The 22,647-nt window shown below is 44.8% G+C and overlaps 1 protein-coding gene across 1 annotated transcript; it reads right to left on the bottom strand.

Moving 5' to 3' along the window:
- Nucleotides 1-3,895: 3,895 nt before the first annotated feature.
- Nucleotides 3,896-16,849, bottom strand: LOC137419549 (protein CFAP276-like). Its single transcript, XM_078771052.1, has 5 exons — nucleotides 14,790-16,849; nucleotides 12,379-12,495; nucleotides 11,542-11,657; nucleotides 9,839-9,957; nucleotides 3,896-4,067 (listed from the first exon to the last, which is right to left on the bottom strand). Exons 1-5 carry the CDS (start codon nucleotides 14,862-14,864, stop codon nucleotides 3,997-3,999), a joined length of 498 nt encoding a protein of 165 aa, XP_078627178.1. The 5' UTR covers nucleotides 14,865-16,849; the 3' UTR covers nucleotides 3,896-3,996.
- Nucleotides 16,850-22,647: the final 5,798 nt, after the last annotated feature.

Raw genomic sequence — 22,647 nt, 5'->3', positions numbered from 1 at the left:
CGATTTAGGTGGATACTCTGATGCGGGGGGTTCCGGCCTTGGGGATGTGGTACCCGGTGGTTACCGGACCCGTGCCGGGAGAGAAATTTGCCACCCCGACCGCTATGGTTGGACTGACTGACATGGACCATTGCTAACTGATTACTCTGCTACTATGCTTTGCTAGGTTGATTTCAGTCCTAGTGGTAGTGTAGTTTTAATGGAGGGGAGAATGTAATGAAATTGTGTCTAAGTTGAACCCAGGTGCTATGCTGGCTCCGACCACTGAGGGGCTTCCATAAGAACTCGGACGGACATTGCTCCGATTCATTCCTGTGACATTTATCCTGTGTGGTAGTGCATATACGAATGGTGTGTATTGCAAGATGTTCCAAGCTTGCTTGTTGCTTGTGCCAATTGCCAATTCATTATTACTTCTATGATAACGGTATACTGATATCACTCTTGCTGATTTCTTACAGGTGTTACTAGAGATCGATTCTGAATTAAACCTACAATTGGGACAATGTTGTACGTCTGATTTTTACAACACAGCTCATACATTTACTAATGAGGGACTGATGACGCATTCCTGTGACGTATGTGTGATAAAGTAATTCCATCATGGCTGCTCACTGAACGGGTGTGTCTCAATCATTCCCGGGCTTTCGGCTACTGTTACATAGTCCGCCAGTGCTGCAGGATGTCGGATGGCCCTACCAGATCGCGTACACGTAAATGGGCCATTTTAAGCTATCACCTTGGGTTGCCTACTGCCCTCGACGGGTGGATGCTCACGATTCAGTGATTAGGCAGTGGAGAGATGGTGGAGCGTTGACGATTCTCTTTCCCTGCGTTCACGTACAGGACCTCACGAGCGATCAAGTGGGGATGCGAGGCTTACCACGGCAGTATACGCTGGCCGAGCAGTGCCTAAGTTATAGATGCCTACGAGTCTGGGAATGGATTTAAAAAGATCTCCAAACAATTTGAAATCAATCATTCGACTGTCCGGAAGATCATCTACAAGTGGAGAAGATTCCAAACAACACTTGTTCAGGCCAGGCCACCCCAGCAAGTTCAGCCCGAGAGCAGACCGCAAGATGTTGAAAGAAGTCTCGAAGACCCCCAGAATGTCATCACGGGACCTACAGGTAGCTCTTGCCACTGTTGATGTCAAAGTGCACGAATCTACCATTAGAAAGAGGCTGCACAAATTTGATCTACATGAGAGGTGTGCCAGGAGGAATCCTTTGCTGTCCAGAAAGAACATCAGGGCAAGACTAAAGTTTGCCAATGAACACCTAGGCAAAGACCAGCACATCTGGAACAATGTGCTCTGGACAGATGAGTCTTAGGTAGAGCTATTTGGCCACAGTACCAGAAGACATGTTTGGCGAAAACCAAAGACGTTATTTGATCACAAGAACCTGATACAAACTGTAAAGCATGGTGGTGGAAATATTATGGTTTGGGGCAGCTTTGCTGCATCAGGGACCGGGCAGCTCACCATCATATAATCCACGATGAATTCTTCATTGTACCAGAGGGTGCTTGAGGATAATGTGAGGCCATCTGTCGGAAAGTTGAAGCTCAACCAAAGGTAGACCTTGCAACATGACAATGACCCTAAACACACCAGTAAATCCACCAAGGAATGGCTGAAAAGAAAGAAATGGAGGGTTCTGGAATGGCCAAGTCAAGCCTGGATCTAAATCCCATCGAGATGTTGTGGGGGATTTGAAACGAGCTGTGCATGCAAGAAACCCCTCAAACATCGCACAGCTGAAAGAATTCTGCATGGAGGAGTGGGCAAAAATTTCTCCCAGTCAATGTCAGAGACTGGTGGACAGTTATAAGAAACGCCTACTTGAGGTTGTTTCTGCCAAAGGGGGCAATACCACCTATTAGAGCCAAGGGTGTACTTATTTTTTCCACATGCAAAATTTGCATTTATGTTTATTTAAATTATACAATGGACTACAAAATGTAAATGTTTCATGATATTTGTTATATTATATCACTGTTATCTATCAATATTGTTGAAATGAAGATCAAATAGCTGTATGTTGAAATATGTTGAAAGAGTCAAAACTTTACATGGGGTGGACTTACTTTTTCACGTGACTGTATGTATACCATGTAGCTTTTTTTTGTTTGTTTTTTTGTATACAACATCGAGGCTCGTAGTTCTTCCAGCATTTACAGTGAGCTGGCATACATAATAAGGTCACTCGTAGATTATGGGAGTATAATAGCATGGAGGATTCAACCATATCTTATGGAGGGCACTGATGGCAGGAATGAAATTTCATGTTATCTGCATCGGCAAATATTATCCGGTAGTTTGCTGCTCAGGAGAACATGATTTAGCCTTAGCTCAGGAAATTTATTTTTGCCAGTGTTAATGTCTGGAAATTCCTCTGCAAACATAGCATGTCTCCTTCAGTGATGAGGTGAGGTACCTAATTTGAAACTTGGAGCCATCCTCTGCATGAACACGTCGACAGACTTCAGTGGCTTCAGAAAGTATTCACACCCATTGACTTTTTCATATTTTGTTCTTACAGCCTGAGTAAATTGAGATATTTTTGTCACTGCTCTACACATAATTATGTGTAGATCAGTGACAAAAAAAACTCAATTGTCTCCAAATTGTTTTGGGTCAATAATACCCCATAATTTCAAAGTGATTTTTTTTTAAAGTTTTTCTAAATTAATTAAAGATGAAAAGCTGAAATGTCTCGAGTCAATAAGTATTCAACCCCATTGCTATGACACTCCAAGTTGAGCTCAGGTGCATCCAATTTCCTTTGATCATGCTTGAGATGTCTCTAAAACTTGGAGTCCTCCTGGAGCCAATTCAATTGAATGGACTTGATTTAGAAAAACACACACCTTTCTACATATATAAGGTCCTACAATTGACAGTGCATGTCAGGTCTGAAACTCTACCATGAAGTCCAAGGAACTGTCCATAGAACTCCAATATAGAATTGTGAGGAGGCGTAGATCTGAGGAAGGGTATAAAACAATTTCTAGAGTGTTCCACAACTGGAACAACATTACATTGCATTTTCTTTCTTATTAGGTTCGGGATATTTGGCCAGTCCTATCTTTGTCGGTGTTGTGGACCATTGCATTTCTCCTTGAGGGCATCAAGGCAACCACAATTTAATAAAGGTACCGTATGTATACCAGAACAGAGAGGGAAGATTGATTATTCTCAACCTCGAGGTTATTAGTGATCTAGCTGGGTTTTTTATACTGCCAATCTGAAAGCAACAGTCATTCTTCTGAGACTACCTCATTTTCCTGAAGCTTGGTGTGCAAGGCTGAACATTTCTGCTTTCAGTTGGACGTTAACCACTATTTCTAGGAAACCAGACCAGTCTCCTCGTGAATAATAAATACTCGACCACCACAGTATGCAAGTTTATTTGGTAATCATTTCCAGGTTGTGATGAAATTGGTCATTTGGCCTGTCCTATCTTTACTGCATCTTGGTCAACTTGGTGATATAAACTGATCCACATCCCCCATCCCTCTAGTTTTTCAAGATATAATTTCTGAAGGCAGAGATTTCAGACAACTCCATTAAACAGTGAAACGCTTGCGATTAGTCTGTTTCGTCTTGTAAAGGCCTCTTACGAAAGGAAGACCTTCTCACAAGCTCCTGACTGGCATTATACATCCAAGGTACCCATTACACCTCTTCCAGTTCTCCTCTTGTGTATTACTGGCCTATTCTGGTGGGATTGTTGCAGTGAGGATATCAAGACTGCTCGGCTTTCATACCAGAACAGAGAACCTACATTTATGACTTCCTGCTTAGATGTTGTTATCCTAGAAACCTTCAGGGTCTACCCCTGATCAACTACTTGCCACTTAAAGTGAATATTGAAAAATACTGGCTCAGTGTATGATGATCAATGCTTTATTATTTAGTTTTCACAAAATGACAAGTTTGCATAAAGGTCATGATGAGTAAAACACACGTGTTTGTCTGTGGGCAGGTTACGAGCAGTAAAAAGCTCCATCTTCCTTTCTGCTGAAGCCGTTCTTTGTATTCGCTGTGTGATAGCTCTCTGCAAAAAAAGATTTGCAGTTGGTAATCTGATTGATAGTTTCAACGAAGGTTGATGTTCAACCCTCAAGAATGTCGTTTTTTTCTGAAGGTCGACGATGCCTTATCATTGTTGAGCAATCCTGCTAAAGTCGGCCCACCGATCCTCCTCGGCTCCTCCAAGACACGCAATCTTCCAGGTTCCCACTCCTGGTTCAAAGCTCCGTAACTGTCTGTCTCGAAGAAATTATTTTTTGCAATTCCATTTTTTTTTTTTTTTTTTTTTTTTTTTTTGGATACAAGATCGAGGCTCGTGAAAGAGCTAACATTAATCACACAAAAAGACAGACACACAAAACACAAAAAACAAGGGGAGCGGCAGACAAGATGGGGAGAGAGGGGGAAGGACACAAAAGAGAGGGGGAAGAGGGGGAAGGACACAAACACAACATTTGAGAGCAGGGACATCGGGAGGAATTGGGGGGAGGTGGGAGAGGATTAAAACATATGAACACTGCAAGGACTCTGGGGTGAATTACCGGGGGGTAGAAAAGATCAAGGTTTTCGATGGGGGACGATAAGAGATGGTGGTGAACAGCTGTTTTAAAGACCTGGAGGGAGGAGTGGGATTGAAGGGAGTGGGGGAGTTTGTTCCAGAGGCGGGAGAAAAGGGGAATGAAAGAGTGAAGGTGAGCAGAGAGCCTAGACTTTGGCAGTTTAACCATAAGAGGCTTGCAGGCAGATCTTGTGCGACCTGAAGGAATATTGGGGGGACAGAGCACAGAGAGAGCTGGGGGAGCAAGGCCGGAGAGGAGTCGGTAGAAGACAGAAAGACCTCCAACCTGCCTGCGGTGAGTGAGTGAAAGGCCCTCGGCGTTGACTACATCGCAGGAGATTCCAATGATTCTGAAAGCTTTGGCCTCAACAGCGTGAAGCCGAGCAAGGTGTGAGGCAGGAGCACCAGCCCAGAGGGGGGAACAGTATTCCATTGAGCTGCGGATGAAAGCCTTGTATGTGGTGAGGAGCTCAGGTGTGCCAAGGAAGGACTTCGCACGACGGAGGATGCCCAGTCGGCGACTGGCTTTGGAGGCCAGCTTGGAAATGTGGTTTTCCCAAGAAAGATCATGGCAGATAGTGAGACCCAAAAGCTTGAGCGACAGAACTTCTTGGAGAGGATTGTTGAGAAAGTAGATGGGAGGGTTGTCCAGTCGGTCCTTTCGGAGAGACATTGTAAGAGTGTGAGATTTGTCAGGATTGAAAGACATGTTCCACTTGTTTGACCAGTCTGTGATTTTGTCCAGGTCTGCAGAAAGTGAGGAGGCTGCAGACTGCCGATCTGAGGGATGAGGAATGGAGCGACAGAGAGTAGAGTCGTCAGCAAAGAGATAGAGAGGATTTTCAAGAGAGTCAGAGAGATCATTGATGAAGACCAGAAAAAGCACAGGGCCCAGAACACTACCTTGGGGAACTCCAGCCTGAACAGGAAGAGGAGATGAGAGAAACCCATTCAGGGCCACACGTTGACTACGACCAGAGAGGAAGTCCGCCAGCCATGCGTGGAGATTTCCATGGATACCAAAGGAGGAGAGTTTGGAGAGCAGAGCAGGGTGCCAGACCGTATCGAAGGCACGTGAAATGTCAAGGGAGACTGCTCTAATTTCCTGTTTGGCGTTGAGGACCTCCATCCATTGTTGAGAAAGCAGAAGCAGCATGTCCAGAGTGGTTAACGGTCCAGAAATAGTGGTTAACGTCCAACTGAAAAACAGACGAAACAGACTAATCAACCAAAAGGTTCAGTTATTCAAGATTACAAAATGGTTCTCAATTGAACAGGGGAGAGATAGGACAAAGCCACTGCACTTTCAGCATTTCATTAAGTATTTACTGCTGCACCCAACGCATTGTGATGTCATGGAGTCACAGCAAACAAACACACTCTTGTTACAAGGGTATCTTCGAGAAATAAGGACGTAATGTAAAAAGTGCATGTTCTTGTAATTACCTCCGCCACCAAAGGTGGATGGAGGTTATGTTTTCACCCCTGTTTGTCAGTCTGTCTGTCCGTTTGTGAACAAAATATCTCAAAACGTTGTGGACGGATTCGGACGAAATTTGGCACAGATGTCCTGCATGTGACAAGGAGGAATAGATTCAATTTTGGTGAAAATTCGGATCCGGCTACTAAATTTTTGTCTTTGGGGTCTTGGGTTATGGTCCAAAGTCTTCAGGGTCTTTTGGGTCTTCGAGGTCTTTTGGGTCTTCGGGGTCTTTTGGGTCTTCCGGTTATTCTGGGTCTTCTGGGTCTTCGGGGTCTTTTGGGTCTTCCGGTTATTCTGGGTCTTTTGGGTCTTCAGGTGCTTTGGGGTCTTCAAGGGTATTTTGGGTCTTCAGGGAGGGTCGTCAAACGTCTGAGGTGTCTCAGCAGTCCAAACGTAATTTAGAGTTCACGGACTGTGTTTTGGGTTTTAATTTTATTTGAAGAAGAAGACGTTTGGTCGCATATAAACATATAAACATACATACGTTAGATCTATAATAATAAGATGGCCAAAAACGAGGAGTAGATCAGGGTATGATGGACTGGACCTATCTATGGTGATTCCTGTGATTGATTTTGATTCAATGTGATTCTGTATTGTGATTTTCTGGTCTACTCTGAGATACAAAACGTAAACTGTTCACCAGTCCACCTTTGGTGGCAGAGGTAACAAGGGTATCTCAGAGAAATAGGTACGTAATGTAAAAAATGCATGTTCTTGTAATTACCTCTGCCTGGGGTTGTGTTTTCACCCCTCTCTCTCTAACTGTCACCAGGATATCTCCAAAAAAATATGAACAGGTTAGATGTTGCGGACAGGTTGTGTGTGACAAGGATGTAGTGATTCTATTTTTGTGAAGATCCTGATCCGAATACTCAAATTTTTAAGTGATTCTTCACCATTGAGAGACGGGGCCAAAAACTATATACAGCACGATATCCCAAAAAGTTATGGACGGATTCCGATGGATCTTGGTGGACAGATTGGGAATGTGACAAGTACGAACAGTTTCGATTTTGGTAAAGATAAGGATACATTAATTATTTTTGAAGTGATTCTAAATAATTGAGAGATGGGGCCAAAAATGATAAATAACATGATATTTCAAAAAGTTGTGGACGAGTTATGACAAAACTAGGTGGATGAGTTGGTGAGCTGACAGGAACAAGCCAATAAGATTTTGGAGAGAGAGAGAGGGGGGGGGGGGGGGGTGGGTGCCACCAATAGTGAGGTTGAAGGATAAACTAGAGGGAGACTTGGACAAATAAGGAAAGAGGGAAGGAATGAGGGGTGAGGAAGCAGAGCATCCATGTAGTGGACAAGACGGCTGATGGAAGCAAACTCTCAAGAAGGAAAAATGCAAACGGGTAGGTTGGAGAGTGGGGGTTAACAGGGGTATAAATGGTCATAGTTTTGGATTGGGGATGATCTGAGATGGTGGGGAACAGCTGTCTTGAAAACCTGGAGGGAAGAATGAGATTGAAGAGAATATGGAAGTTTGTTCCACTGTGGGAAAAAGAAGACCTAATGAGTGGATGTGAGCAGTGATTCTGAATATTGTGATTTTCACCATGAAGGGGTCGATGGCGGACCACGTGCGCCCTGCAGAAACCTGGGGAGGGGGAGGGTGGACAAAGTATGGGAAGAGCAGAGGGTGCAAGACCAGAAAGGTAGGGGTAGAACACAGAGACCAATGATCTCTCTGCGACGGTAAAGTGATTGACCCAAAAACTCAGCTTCATTGGGGGATCTTCCAATAATCTTGGAGGCCTTGGTGTCCACATTGTCAAGCTGAGTAAGATGTGATGCAGGGGAGCCATCCCAGAGGAGAGAGCAGGACTCCATCAAGCTGCAGATGAAGGCCTTGGAGGTGGATAGGAGTTCAGGTGTGCCAAGGAAGGACTTTGTATGACGGAGGATGACCAGTCGGTGGCTGGCTTTGGAAGCCAACTTTGAAATGTGGATTGCCGAAGAGAGATCATGGCTGAGAGTGAGACCCAGGAGTTTGAATGACTGAACTTGCTGAAGAGGGTTGTTGAGAAGGTAGATCGGAAGGTTTCCCAGGCAGTCCTTTCTTGGAGAAATAGTGAGTGTGAGATTTGTCAGTATTGAAAGACATATTACAAGTATTTGACCATCTTGTGATTTTTCAAAGTCTGAAGAGATGGAAGAGGATGCAGCCTGCCTGTCTAAAGGATGAGGGATGTCACGGCAGAGTGTGGAATCATAAGCAAATCGATAAGAGGATTTTCCAAAATCGGAGAGATCATTGATGAAGATCAGGAATAGGACTGGGCCCAGAGCCCTGCTTAGCGGCACTCCAGCCTTAACAGGAGGAATGGATGAAATGATTCCCTTGAGAGCCACATGTTGGCTACGAGAGTAAAGGAGGTCAGTAACCCAAGAGTGGAGTTGGCCTTAACCCCGCTCGCCCCCTTCCCCAGCCTGGTGTTTGCTTCGCCGTCCGGGAGCTGGCTTGGGATCCGAGGATGCTGAGTTCAAATCCCAGTCGATCGATGTATTAGGTTGAAAAAGGATGAAAAAAAAAATTGGGTTGAAAAAGCTCCTCACCACATGCAAGGCTTTCATCCGCAGCTCAATGTCATGCTGCTCTTCCCTCTGGGCCGGTGCTCCTGCCTCACACCTAGCTCGGCTTCACGCTGTTGAAACCAAAGCTTTCAGAATCATTGGAATCTCCCACGATGAAGCTAACTCTGAGGGCCTTTCACTCACTCACTGCAGGCAGGTTGGTGGTCTTTCTGTCTTCTACTGACTCCTCTCCGGCCTTGCTCCCCCAGCTCTGTCTGTGCTCTGTCTCACAAATATTCCTACAGGTCGCACAAGATCTGCGACAACTCTCTTCTGGTGAAACTGCCGAAATCAAGACTCTCTGCTCACCTTCACTCTTTCATTCCTCTTTCCTCCCACCTCTGGAACAAACTCCCTCACTCTCTTCAATCCCACTCCTCCCTCCAGGTCTTTAAAACAGCTGTTCACCACCATCTCTTATCTTCCCCCATCCAAAACCCTGATTTTTTTCTACCCCTGTTAATTCACCCCAGATCCACTGTTTTGAAATACCGACTTCTTTCCTGGAAGTCCTAGCTCTGTCCATGTGTTTTATCCCTCCACCACCCACCCCCCTTTCCACGCCTCTTCCCCCCAAGCCCTCTCCCTCCCACAAATCTCCCGATGTCACTGCTCTCAAATGTTGTACTTGTGTGTTTCACCCTCTCTCTCCCCATCTTGTCTCCCGCTCCCTTTATTACATGTTTTATGTGTCCGTTGGTTTTTTTGTGATTAATGTTAGCTCTGACACCACACGAGCCTCGATCTTGTATACAAAAAAAAATAAAAAAAATAAATGAACGGCAGGGGGGTCGATTCAGCCTGTCATCCTTCCGATGTCGGCAAATTGTTGACTCAGCCTGTCATCCTTCCGATGTCGGCAAATTGTTGACTCAGCCTGTCATCCTTCCGAGTTCGGCAAATTGAGTAACAGCTCACTGGTAATTTGGGCACTGCATCAGCGGCACAAACCTGAATAACTGTACCTTTCGGTTTATGGGATTGCAAAAAAGAATTTCTTCGAGACAGACAGACATGGAGGTTTGAAGCAGGAGTGGGATAATGGAAGATTGCGTGTATTGGAGGAGCCGAGGAGGGTGAGAGAGCAGAGTGATCTCGACGGAAGGGGAGAGGGTATAAAACACGACGTTCAGCGTTTGCTCATTCCAAAGAAACTGTGTCTTACCGATTGTTCCCTTTCTGCTGTAAATGGAGCTCTTGGTCAGGTTTGTCCATTTCACGAGAGGGGGGTTCATGGGGTCATCATCCAGCACTAATTCCTTTGGTATGTTCTTCAAAATCCGTCTGAATCAAGAGGACAAAACAGTGCTCGTCACGAAATCACGTTTTACTATTTCACACAACATATCATAAGTTGCATTGCCCTCCATCATTAGAAAACAATGCAAAATTTCATCAATAGGTTGCCATGGTGACGTGGATACCTTTTGTTCTCTTTGGCTGACAAAACCTACACGGACACACCAGGTGTGTAAGTATGAACATGTCCTGTATTTTTAGAATCCAGATTTTGTATGTAATAATGATAATGTATTTGCTTCTAAATTTATTGTGCACTTCAACCCGATTGGCTGATTCATTTTAAGCGTTAATTAATGATTGCGGTGATCATTCGAAGCATATAGATAAGAGAATGCCGTATTAGTCAGTTCCCTGCGCAGCATGAGATGGGGTATTGTAATCACTTCTGTGTGTGTGTGTGTGTGTGTGTGTGTGTGTGTGTGTGTGTGTGTGTGTGTGTGTGTGTGTGTGTGTGTGTCCGAGCCAAAACTCTTTTACCATTTGAGTTTTGTCATCAAATTTTCACCAAACCATTATTATGATAATACGGAGAAGGCAAGTTAACAATTTGGTCAAAAGGTCAAAGGTAAACGACACGTAAAATCGTCAATTTTCATCCGACTGACCTGAAAGTTTAAGAATTTGCATATTGGGTCACAGAATTCGTTCACCAATCAAAATCTAGAAGCAGATTGTTTTTCGGACTAAAAGGTCAAAGGTCAAGGTTGCATAAAAACACCAATTTTCACCCTATCCACCTAAAATTTCAGGAATTTGCATATCGGGTCACTGGATTGGTTCACCAATCAAAAGGTGGGAGTCAGTTGTTTTTTTTATTTGATAAAAAGGTTAAAGGTCAAGGTCAATGCATATGATCATCAATTTCATTTTGCATTTCTTTGAAACTGTTTTCGTTATGTTGAACATACAGAAGAAGAAGAAGAAGAAGAAGAGGAAGGAGAAGATGCCGAATGAATACAAACGGAGGCGGACGGGCCTTGCATTTGCACATGCTTTCTAGTTCAATTTGTGAAAGTAGCATTCATTATATAATTAAAATTATTTATGCCTTGTCGTCCCCACACATGGCAGGATAGCCTAGAGGTACGCACACTCACCTTTAAGCTATCAAGCCTGGGTTTGAATCCTGAACCAGCTGTAAACTGTCATCCAAGTGTTTCACAGGCAGAATGAGTCATCAATTTGTGTGACATACTTCGGATGGATGCGAAATGGATGTCCCTTCTGCCAGCATTCGTTGGTGGACGGTAAAGATCCCACGGTGCCCTTCGCGAAGAGTCGGCGACTTATCGCCGGAATCCTGAACAAATTCCAGCTCTAATCACCCTTCTTTGAACTTGAGGCCTAACTCGCCCTGATGTCAATGCCATTCGCATCGAACCTCCTTCCACCATCTTGAGAACATCCGTCGCCATTTTGGATTTGCGTGGGATGTTTTTAATTTTACGATTAAACCACAAAAACGAGTTAAACTCGACTTAAATTAAACTACTTGCTGTTCCAATGAAAAATAAAGTGACCCATTTCATGACACTGTCCCTTAATTTAAGTTGGCCTCCCACTCACCCATGGTCATCCCCCAAAGTTTCCTTCTGTATCACAGTCCTGCTCTTGTCCTGCAGGCAGTCCGTGCTGTGATCGTACTGTGCTTTGAGCACGAAATCCAGATCGTCGAGCGGGGCCTTGGGACGAACAACAAGGACACATTAATCGATCAATGGTCAGTAACACGGCCGCGATGTTATTGTCAGGTCGATGAATTTGATCTTGGCTATTTGTTCCTTGCAAAATGGAAGATTTTATATTGTTGGTCTTGTTCGTTGTTCTGTATGTTTGTATGTCAATCGCCGACAGGTCACAATTTTAAACCGATCGTGACGAAACCTCACCAGATGGTGGAGTTGATCATGATGAAGAAGCCTATTGATTTCGGGGAAAAGGTCATCTTGAGGTCGAATTGCTAAAATTGTCATTTTTCATCCGATTGGCTTGAAAATTAAACATCAATTGCATAGTGCATCATTGAATCGGGGAAGCAACTATTTGAGGTCAAAGGTCAACTCAAGGTCAAACTTCTAAAATCATCAATTTTCATCTTAACCCCCCCCCCCCCCCCCATCCCTTACCCCTCCCCCCAAATTATTTGAACAAAAGGCTGATGGGATAGCTTCGAGGCACTCACCTCTCAGCTGTTTAGCCTAGGTTTGAATCCCGACCCAGGTAGAAACTGTCAACCTGGTGGTTCACATGCAGGGTGATTCATCAATACGTGTGCCGTCCGTTGAATGTGTGTTCAGCGTACTGAAGGTATAACCAGGACCGAGGAAGATATCAAGCCCCACCCTGTCCCAACAAGCACGATGTGCTTCACCTCTCCTCTGCACCCAATCAGTAATTACGTACCTGGGGATCGAAGTAGTCAAACACGGCCCGGGCGCTGCTCAGGGTGTGCGTCGTGTGCAGACGCTTCCATGGTGAGTCCACTCGAAACACGACCGCACCTTTGGGGCGTGGATACTTCTGTGGGTCCAGTCACAGTACATCCATCACACACCAATATGGTCATGTTGGTTCATACATGATACATGCATGATCCGGAATCGACAAATTAAGTTTACACTGGAAAAAGTAGCTCAAGCGTAACACGTTCATACACCTGTATGAATGAAGACCCTTGTACAGGTATAATCAATACGAAGCATGAATGAAGACCCTTGTACAGGTATAATCAATACGAAGCATGAATGAAGACCCTTGTACAGGTATAATCAATACGAAGCATGAATGAAGACCCTTGTACACGTATAATCAATACGAAGCATGAATGAAGACCCTTGTACACGTATAATCAATACGAAGCATGAATGAAGACCCTTGTACACGTATAATCAATACGAAGCATGAATGAAGACCCTTGTACAGGTATAATCAATACGAAGCATGAATGAAGACCCTTGTACACGTATAATCAATACGAAGCATGAATGAAGACCCTTGTACACGTATAATCAATACGAAGCATGAATGAAGACCCTTGTACACGTATAATCAATACGAAGCATGAATGAAGACCCTTGTACAGGTATAATCAATACGAAGCATGAATGAAGACCCTCGCACACGTATAATCAACAGGAATCTGAGTGACGTTATTTGAAGACCCTCATGCAGGTACAGATATAATCAATAGGAATCTGAGTGACGTTATTTGAAGACCCGCATGCAGGTACAGATATAATCAATAGGAATCTCAGTGACATTATTTGAAGACCCTCGTGCAGGTAGATGCAGATATAATCAATAGGAATCTGAGTGACGTTATTTAAAGACCCTCGTGCAGGTAAAGGTACAGGTATAGTCAATAGGAATCTCAGTGACGTTATTTGAAGTCCCTCATGCAGGTACAGGCATATTGAATAGGAATCTCAGTGACGTTATTTGAAGTCCCTCATGCAGGTACAGGCATATTGAATAGGAATCTGAGTGACGTTATTTGAAGTCCCTCGTGGAGGTAGATACAGATATAATCAATAGGAATCTGAGTGACGTTATTTGAAGTCCCTCGTGGAGGTAGATACAGATATAATCAATAGGAATCTCAGTGACATTATTTGAAGACCCTCGTGCAGGTAGATACAGATATAATCAATAGGAATCTGAGTGACGTTATTTAAAGACCCTCGTGCAGGTGAAGGTACAGAAATAATCAATAGGAATCTCAGTGACGTTATTTGAAGACCCTCGCGCATGTACAGAAATAATCAATAGGATTCTGAGTGAAGTTATTTGAAGACCCTCGTGCATGTACAGAAGTAATCAATAGGAATCTGAGTGACATTATTTGAAGACCCTCGTGCAAGTAGATACAGAAATAATCAATAGGAATCTGAGTGACGTTATTTGAAGACCCTCGTGCAGGTACAGAAATAATTATCAATAGGAATCTCAGTGACATTATTTGAAGACCCTCGTGCAGGTAGATACAGAAATAATCAATAGGAATCTCAGTGAAATTATTTGAAGACCCTCGTGTAGGTAGATACAGGTATAGTCAATAGGAATCTCAGTGACGTTAATTGAAGACCCTCATGCAAGTAGATATAGATATAATCAATAGGAATCTGAGTGACGTTATTTGAAGTCCTTCATGCAGGTACAGGTATATTGAATAGGAATCTCAGTGACGTTATTTGAAGACCCTCGTGCAGGTGCAGGTGCAGGTACAGGTGCATGTACAGAAATAATCAATAGGAATCTGCGTGACGTTATTTGAAGTCCGTCATGCAGGTACAGGTATATTGAATAGGAATCTCAGTGACGTTATTTGAAGACCCTCGTGCAGGTGCAGGTACAGGTACAGGTATAATCAATAGGAATCTGAGTGACGTTTTTTAATGACCCACGTGTTGTCATTGAGGATTCCGACGTCCAGAAACCTTCAGACATCCTCCGTTGTACCCTTAATTAATTAATTAATTGTTTACATCGATCTAAGTGAGAACGTTCATGTTGGAGCTTGTACTGTTATACATCAATCCGATGAAGGACAAAGACGTTAATAGACATCAATGCACTTTTACATTCATTACAAGGACATTTGTGGACAATGAAGAAACACATCTCGTTTATGGATGGGATTTGAACTTCGGTCTCGCACACGGGATTCTCAGATGGAACAGCAACAGTAACAGATCAATGAAGATCTCCATTCGGCAGTGACGTCATTATCTCACAATTAACCAATCATTAACTCGTGTCAATAATTCATTGAACCCACTCGGCCCGTTTCGTGGGAGTGAGAGAACGAAGCTCACATTTTTAGGACGTTTCTCAATGACGTCACGATCGGTGCCAACTTTCGGCAGCTCGGGGCCGCTGGGATCGACCATTGTGCAGTGATTTCTCGATGTCCTGAGCGGTTCAAGGGGACGGCCAAGCTCGCGGGAACCCCGGCCTCGCGGGAACTTCAAGCTCGCTGGAACTCCGGCCTCGCGGGAACCCCGGCCTCGCGGGAACCCCGGTCTCGCGGGAACCCCGGCCTCGCTGGAACTCCGGTCTCGCGGGAACCCCGGCCTCGCTGGAACTCCGGTCTCGCGGGAACCCCGGCCTCGCTGGAACTCCGGCCTCGCGGGAACCCCGGCCTCGCGGGAACTTCAAGCTCGCGGGAACCCCGGCCTCGCGGGAACTTCAAGTTCAAGCTCGCGGGAACTCCGGTCTCGCGGGAACCCCGGTCTCGCGGGAACCCCGGCCTCGCGGGAACCCCGGCCTCGCGGGAACCCGGTCTCGCGGGAACCCCGGCCTCGCTGGAACTCTGGTCTCGCGGGAACCCCGGCCTCGCGGGAACCCCGCCCTCGCTGGAACTCCGGTCTCGCGGGAACCCCGGCCTCGCGGGAACCCCGGCCTCGCTGGAACTCCTGTCTCGCGGGAACCCCGGCCTCGCGGTAACCCCGGCCTCGCTGGAACTCTGGTCTCGCGGGAACCCCGGCCTCGCGGGAACCCCGGCCTCGCTGGAACTCCGGTCTCGCGGGAACCCCGGCCTCGCGGGAACCCCGGCCTCGCTGGAACTCCGGTCTCGCGGGAACCCCGGCCTCGCGGGAACCCGGTCTCGCGGGAACCCCGGCCTCGCTGGAACCCCGGCCTCGCTGGAACTCCGGCCTCGCGGGAACCCCGGCCTCGCGGGAACTTCAAGCTCGCGGGAACCCCGGCCTCACGGGGATCTCCGGCCTCTCAGGAACTCCGACCTCCTTTGTTGCGACGCCGTTGCTACGTGACGGACGTTGATCGTGTTTGTTTCACAACAGCGTCACTCGGCGGGGTACTTGTCTGGGTTCGAATCCAGGACGCCCGTCCTGTCTTTTTCTTAAATCTTTTTCCACGTGGAAACGTTAAAGCCGGCTGTCCTCCTGTCCTAAAGTTTTTTTTTAAAGAATCACAAATGCAGTGTGTTATTAAAATAATATCGTTAAGTTCAATGAACCAGTTTTAGTGTTCCAACCAACGCTTGTCTCATCAGGGTGAGAATTTCGGTATACAATCATGATACAGGTATACAATCATGATACAGGTATACAATCACCAAACGATATATTGATTGGAGATTGAACACAATAAGGAGAGGGTTACTGGCAGATGGAACCCTTTGAGCTGGGAAGCTGATATTTGGACACAATGACCAAGTGATTTGGCTGTAAAAGATATTTTTGATTTATTGATTAATCAATTAATTATTTAATTATTCGATTTATTACTTAATTTTCAAAAAGTTACAGATTTGGATGAAAGGATGGTGGTTTCGGTATGCTATTAGCCAATTGATTAATATATTAATTATTTTTTACGATTCTTATTTATTTATTTTCATTATTAATCATTTATTTATTTTCTTTCTCATCTGGGCAATATCTCAGGCACCTTGTGAGTTAGGAAACTGATATTCGGACATGACAGTGACCAAGTAATTTGGCTATAAAGGATATTTTGATTTATTAATTAGTCAATTAATCGATCAATTATGTAATTAATCAATGAATTGCTTCATGTTTTTTATGTTACAGATTCTGATGAAACGGTGTTGGTTTAGATATTCTATGAGCCAATTGTTTAATAATTTCATTATTTTTTACAATTATTATTTATTTACCAGTATAAAGTCCATCAAAAATGACGGGTTGGAACAGTTTTTGACGGTACAGCTGCATGAGCATGCCAAAGTCTGAAGTCTGGGCCTAATGTCAGCTGTGCTTATATCTTCATTATTTATGAGACATCATACAGACGTAAATTAACACTTGTTTTACTCTGCGCGAATTGCATATCATGTGCAGCAAATTTCACCTCCCTGTGCTTTGTATTTACTGTGATTAATAAAATACCGCTTCTGTATACCGACATTGAGACTCAGTTTGCAAGCCACCGTCTACAATTCCAATGTAAAAGGCATAATTCATTCCTTTCTGCATCTCCTTCCTTTCATTCTTCCAACGCAAAATTGAAAACATCTACAACAGCTTGACCACCGCTGCACCCGCTCCCCCTCAAACCACCTGCCCCCCCCTTATCCTGCCATCCCCTGTCTCAATTCTCCCCAGTCTCCCCTACTGACCTCTCTGAACTCCTCATCGGAATGAAAACTGCCACCTGCACTCTTGACCCCATCCCCTCCAGCTTTGTCAAGGCCTCCCTTCCTGCTCTCTCTCCACTTATCATTGCAACAATAAACTCCTCCCTGTCTACAGGCATCGTCCCACCATCCCTCAAAATTGCTGCTGTTACCCCCATTCTGAAAAAACCTGGACTAAACCCTGACACCCTAAACAACTTCAGACCCATCTCCAACCTACCCTTTCTGTCAAAGGTTTTGGAACGCGCTGTAGCCACTCAACTCAAACATCATCTCTCTGCCAATAACCTGTATGAAACATTCCAATCCGGATTCCGCTCCAACCACAGTACTGAAACTGCTCTCCTCAAAATCACCAACGACCTTCTCCTCTCCTCTGACGCTGGCAACCTCAACATTCTCATCCTCCTCGACCTCAGCGCCGCCTTTGACACCATCGATCACACCATCCTCCTCACCCGACTTGAAACCACCTTTAACATTACCGGCACTGCCCTCTCTTGGATTAAATCATACCTCTCTGACAGACGCCAGTTCATCTCCATCAATAACTGCAAATCCCCCACTGCTCCCCTCCCCCAAGGTGTTCCCCAAGGTTCAGTTCTTGGCCCCCTCCTCTTCATCCTTTACCTGTCCCCCCTCGGTCACTTAATCCGCCGTCATGGTCTCCAATTCCACTGCTTCGCCGATGACATCCAGCTTTTCATCTCCACCAAGTCCATCTCCACCGCCACCCACTCTATCCTGACAAACTGCATCACTGAAATAAAATCCTGGCTTCAAATCAACTTCCTCAAGCTTAACTGTGATAAATCTGAAATAATCATCATTGGCCCAAAAACGCTCACCAAGTCCACCCATAACTTTGCCCTCAACATCGACGGTTTCCCAGTATCCACCTCCCCTCACATCCGGAATCTTGGCATCATCTTTGACCAAACCCTTTCCTTCGACAAATACACTAAACAGATCACAAAGACAGCCTTCTTTCACCTGAAAAACATCGCCCGTCTCCGTCCATCCCTCTCCTCCATGGCTGCGGAAACCCTCATCCACGCCTTCATCACTTCCCGTCTGGACAACTGCAATAGCCTCCTTTATGGTTCACCCTCAACAATCACCAATAAACTCCAATACATTCAGAACTCCGCTGCCCGTCTACTCACCCATTCCCGGACCCATGACCACATCACCCCCGTCCTTTATAAGCTTCACTGGCTCCCCATCTCCCAGAGAATCCAGTACAAAATCCTCCTCTTGACCTACAAAGCCCTCCATAACCTGGCCCCATCCTACCTGGCTGACCTCCTCTCCAGACACACTCCCACCCGCAACCTCCGCTCTGCTGGTACCAACCTCCTGTCCCCCCCCCCATCCGGACCAAATTTAGATCCTGGGGGGACAGGGCCTTCTCCATCGCTGCTCCCACCCTCTGGAACTCGCTACCTCACACCATCAGAGACTCCTCCTCACTCACCACATTCAAAACATCACTCAAGACCCACCTGTTCAACACTGCATTCAACATTTAACCCACAGCATCTAACCCCTGACTATCTCCTCTCCTTCTCCCTCCTTTGTGCTTTGAATATTTCCCTATTGATTCTTCTTTTTTTTGCAATTGTTTTTATGTTTTGCTATGCATTATGTTTTGCACTCTGTCAAAGCGTCTTTGGGCTTCCTGAAAAGCGCTATATAAAATAAATGCATTATTATTATTATTATTATTATTATTATAATTACTCTTCTTTTGGGTCTTTGGAGTCCTTAGGGTCTTTTTTGTCCTCTGTCATTTGGGTCCTTGAGGTCTTTTGGGTCTTCAGCATCTTCTGTGTCTTTTGGTTCCTCAGCATCTTTTGGGTCATTTGAGACTTTTGAGTTCTCTAGGTCTTTGAGTCATTTGATTCCTTTGGGTCCTCTGGATCCTTGGGGTATTTAAGGGTCTTTGGGGGGTATTTTGGGTCTTTGGGGTCCTTTCGGTCTTCTCGGTATTTTCTATCTTTTCAGTCTTCAGGATTTTTTGGGTCTTCTGGGTCTTTAAGGTTCTTTGGGGGTATTTTGGGTCTTGGGATCTTTTGGGTCTTTTCATTCTTCTGGGTCTTTCGATCCTTTCAGTCACCGGGGTCTTTTGGGTCCTCTGGATATTTGGGGTATTTTAGGGTCTTTTGGGTATTTTGGTTCTCAGGGGTATTTTGGGTGTTTGGGGTGCATTGGGTCTTCGGGGGTCTTCTAGGTTCTTGAGATTATTTTGGGTCCTCAGAGTCTTTTAGGTCTTTTAACTGGTGGACACAGAGGCATGTTCAAAAATTGCCCATTAAACCCCCCCACTCAAATCCCACCTAAAGCACTACTCAAAGCATTTAAAACCTACCCTTCTGAAGGGGACACACACTCAGACACAAACACACATTTTGTTTTATATTGTAGATATAATTGAAACCTGACTGAATACGTCTATTAAATACATACTATTTGAATGTGAGTGCAGTACATCCATTAATTACATGCTATTGAAACATGATTACCTGGGTCTTTGGGTCGTCTGGGTCTTTAAGGGTCTTTTGGGTCTTCGGGGTCTTTTGTGTTTTGGCGTCTTCTGGTTCCTGGGGGTATTTTGGGTCATTTGAGTCTTTTGGCTCATTTGAGTATTTTGGATCCTTGGGGCATTTTGGGTAATTTGAGTCTTTGGGGTCCTTGGGTCTTTCCAGTCCTCTGGGATTTGGGGGGTATTTAGGGGTATTTGGGGCATTTTGGGTTTTTGGGATAATTGTGGTATTTGGGGTCCACTAGGACCTTGGTGTCTTCAAGGGTCTTCAGGGTCTTTTGGATATTCGGGGTCTTATGGGTCTTCCAAGTCATTGGGGTCTTCTTTGTCCTTGGGGTCTTCTGGGTATTTTGGGTCCCCAAAGTCTTTTAGTTCCTTTAATGGCTTGGCGGTTAGGGGGCTAGCTTGGGATCCTAGGATCCTCAGTTCGAATCCCGGTCGATCGCTGAATTAACCCCGGGGTGGTTGACTCAGCCTGTCATCCTTCCGAGGTCGGCAAATTGAGTACCAGCTTGCTGGATGAATGATCACGGTGTGTACCCCGATTTAGAATAGGTACACCGTATCCCTGTGCATCGTAAGAGGCGACTAAGGGTTGGCGTCAGGAAGGGCATCCGGCCATAAAAACATTGCCTCAAACAGGGCCCCATGAGGTCATGGGGCCTGCAAGGCCAACCCCCACTCTCGCGGGGAAAAATGGCCTTAAAACGATCATTCATTCATTCATTCAGCCGGTGGATGGTTTTTAAGTCGTGTTCAAAGGTTGCCCATTAACCCCTTCCCTCCCCCCACTCAAATCCCTCCAAAAGCGCTACTCAAAGCCTTTAAAACCTACCCTTATGTAGGGGAACACACACACACACACACACACACACACAACACACAACACACATTGTGTTTTTCTTGTAGATTTTTCATTATTAATCACTTATTTATTTTCTTTCACATTTGGACAATATCTCAGGTACCTTTTGAGTTCGGAAGCTAATATTCGGACACCACAGTAACCAAGTGATTTGGCTCTAAATATTATTTTTGATTTATTGATTAATCAATTAATCGATTTATCAAATATTGATCCATGACAGTATCAAAGAAGAAGACGAGCATGTGGAAGGCAACGAAGAAGAAAAATAATAAGAAGAAGATTGCCTGGTTCTTCACCTAGTCCAGAAACTAGGAGAACCATCTCCACAGGATCACCTAAAGGTAATAACCAAATTAACCAAAATCTAATCGGATTGTTCTTGTCACCTTCCCAACTCATCCACCAAGTTTTGTCCCAATCCCTACATTACTTTTTGAGACATCATACTATATATCGTTTTTCGCCCCATCACTCTCGTGAAGAATCACTTTTAAAAACATTTTTTAAATCTCATATCCGGATTCGGATCTTCAGCAAAGTTCAATCGATTATTCTTTGTCACACACCCAACTTGTCCTCCAAGTTTCGTCTAAATCCATCAATCACTTTTGAGATATAGTGCTTTGTATCAGTTTAAGCCCTATCACTCAATGGTGAAGAATCACTTCGAAATTAAAAAAATTCTCATATCCGAATCCATATTCAGATCTTCAGCAAATCCGAATCGATTAGTCCTTCTCACACTCTCGACCTCTCCACCAAGTTTCGTCCAAATCCGTCGATAACCTTTTGAGATATCCTGCTCTATATCGTTTTAGCCCGATCACTCAATGGTGAAGAATCACTTCAATAATTCTCTGATCCGGATCTTCACCAAAATCTAATCATTTCGTCCTGCTCGCACTTCCAATCTCTCCACAAAATTTCCTCGGAATCCATCCACAACTTTTTGAGATATCTTCATCACATTTCTCAATCAAATGAGCAGGACTTATTCTCATTATTTAAACTAGGGCATGCCCGTACTATATCTATATCTAAAATTATATCCCCCCCCTCTATTTACATGAAATGGTTTGGTCCAAAGCGAACGGCTTGCGAGTGGTGACAATCCCCCCCCCTCTATTTACATGCAATGGTTTGGTCCAAAGCGAACGGCTTCCGGAGTTTGGTAAAGAAATCGCCATCGCGTGCACAAACGCGCAGGAAAGCGAATAATAATAATAATAATAATTCATTTATTTTGTATAGCGCTTTTCCAGAAGCCCAAAGGCGCTTTGACAGAGTGGAAAACATAATGCATAACAATACATGAAAACAACAATTGCAAAAAGACAAGAATCAAGAAAACAAACAGCAGCGATATACGGCATATATATAAGACAAGAATCAAAAAGACAAGACAAGAATCAATAGGGAAATATTTAAAGCAAAAGGAGGGAGAAGGAGAAGAGATAGTCAGGGGTTAAATGCTGTGGGTTGAATGTTGAATGCAGTGTTGAACAGGTGGGTCTTTAGTGATGTTTTGAATGTGGTGAGTGAGGAGGAGTCTCTGATGGTGTGAGGTAGTGAGTTCCAGAGGGTGGGAGCAGCGATGGAGAAGGCCCTGTCCCCCCAGGATCTGAATTTGGTCCGGATGGAGGGGGTCAGGAGGTTGGTACCAGCAGAGCGGAGGTTGCGGGTGGGAGTGTGTCTGGAGAGGAGGTCAGCCAGGTAGGATGGGGCCAGGTTATGGAGGGCTTTGTAGGTCAAGAGGAGGATTTTGTACTGGATTCTCTGGGGGATGGGGAGCCAGTGAAGCTTGTAAAGGACGGGGGTGATGTGGTCACGGGTCCGGGAATGAGTGAGTAGACGGGCAGCGGAGTTCTGAATGTATTGGAGTTTATTGGTGATTTTTGAGTTTCGCAAATGAATCGCAAATTCGTTTTTATTAGTTGTAAAACATAGTTTAACGCCAACATAGTTTGCAAACGTGAAATAAATGAATACGCTCTCAAATGTGCCATCCGAGGCAGAGTGTGCCCGCCACGTTCGGCACACGCGATCGTTCGCTGCTCTCTGATTGGTTGAATCGTTTTTTGGACATAGCTCGGTAAGTAATTGTCCGATTAATATGAAACCTTGAAAAGGCACATCCTC

The sequence above is a fragment of the Myxine glutinosa genome, chromosome 1 (assembly GCF_964187855.1).
Source record: "Myxine glutinosa chromosome 1, kmMyxGlut1.1, whole genome shotgun sequence".
In the NCBI taxonomy this organism is placed as follows: Eukaryota; Metazoa; Chordata; class Myxini; order Myxiniformes; family Myxinidae; genus Myxine; species Myxine glutinosa.
Note: the sequence above shows the minus strand (reverse complement) of the source record. Positions and strands in the feature narration are given on the sequence as shown.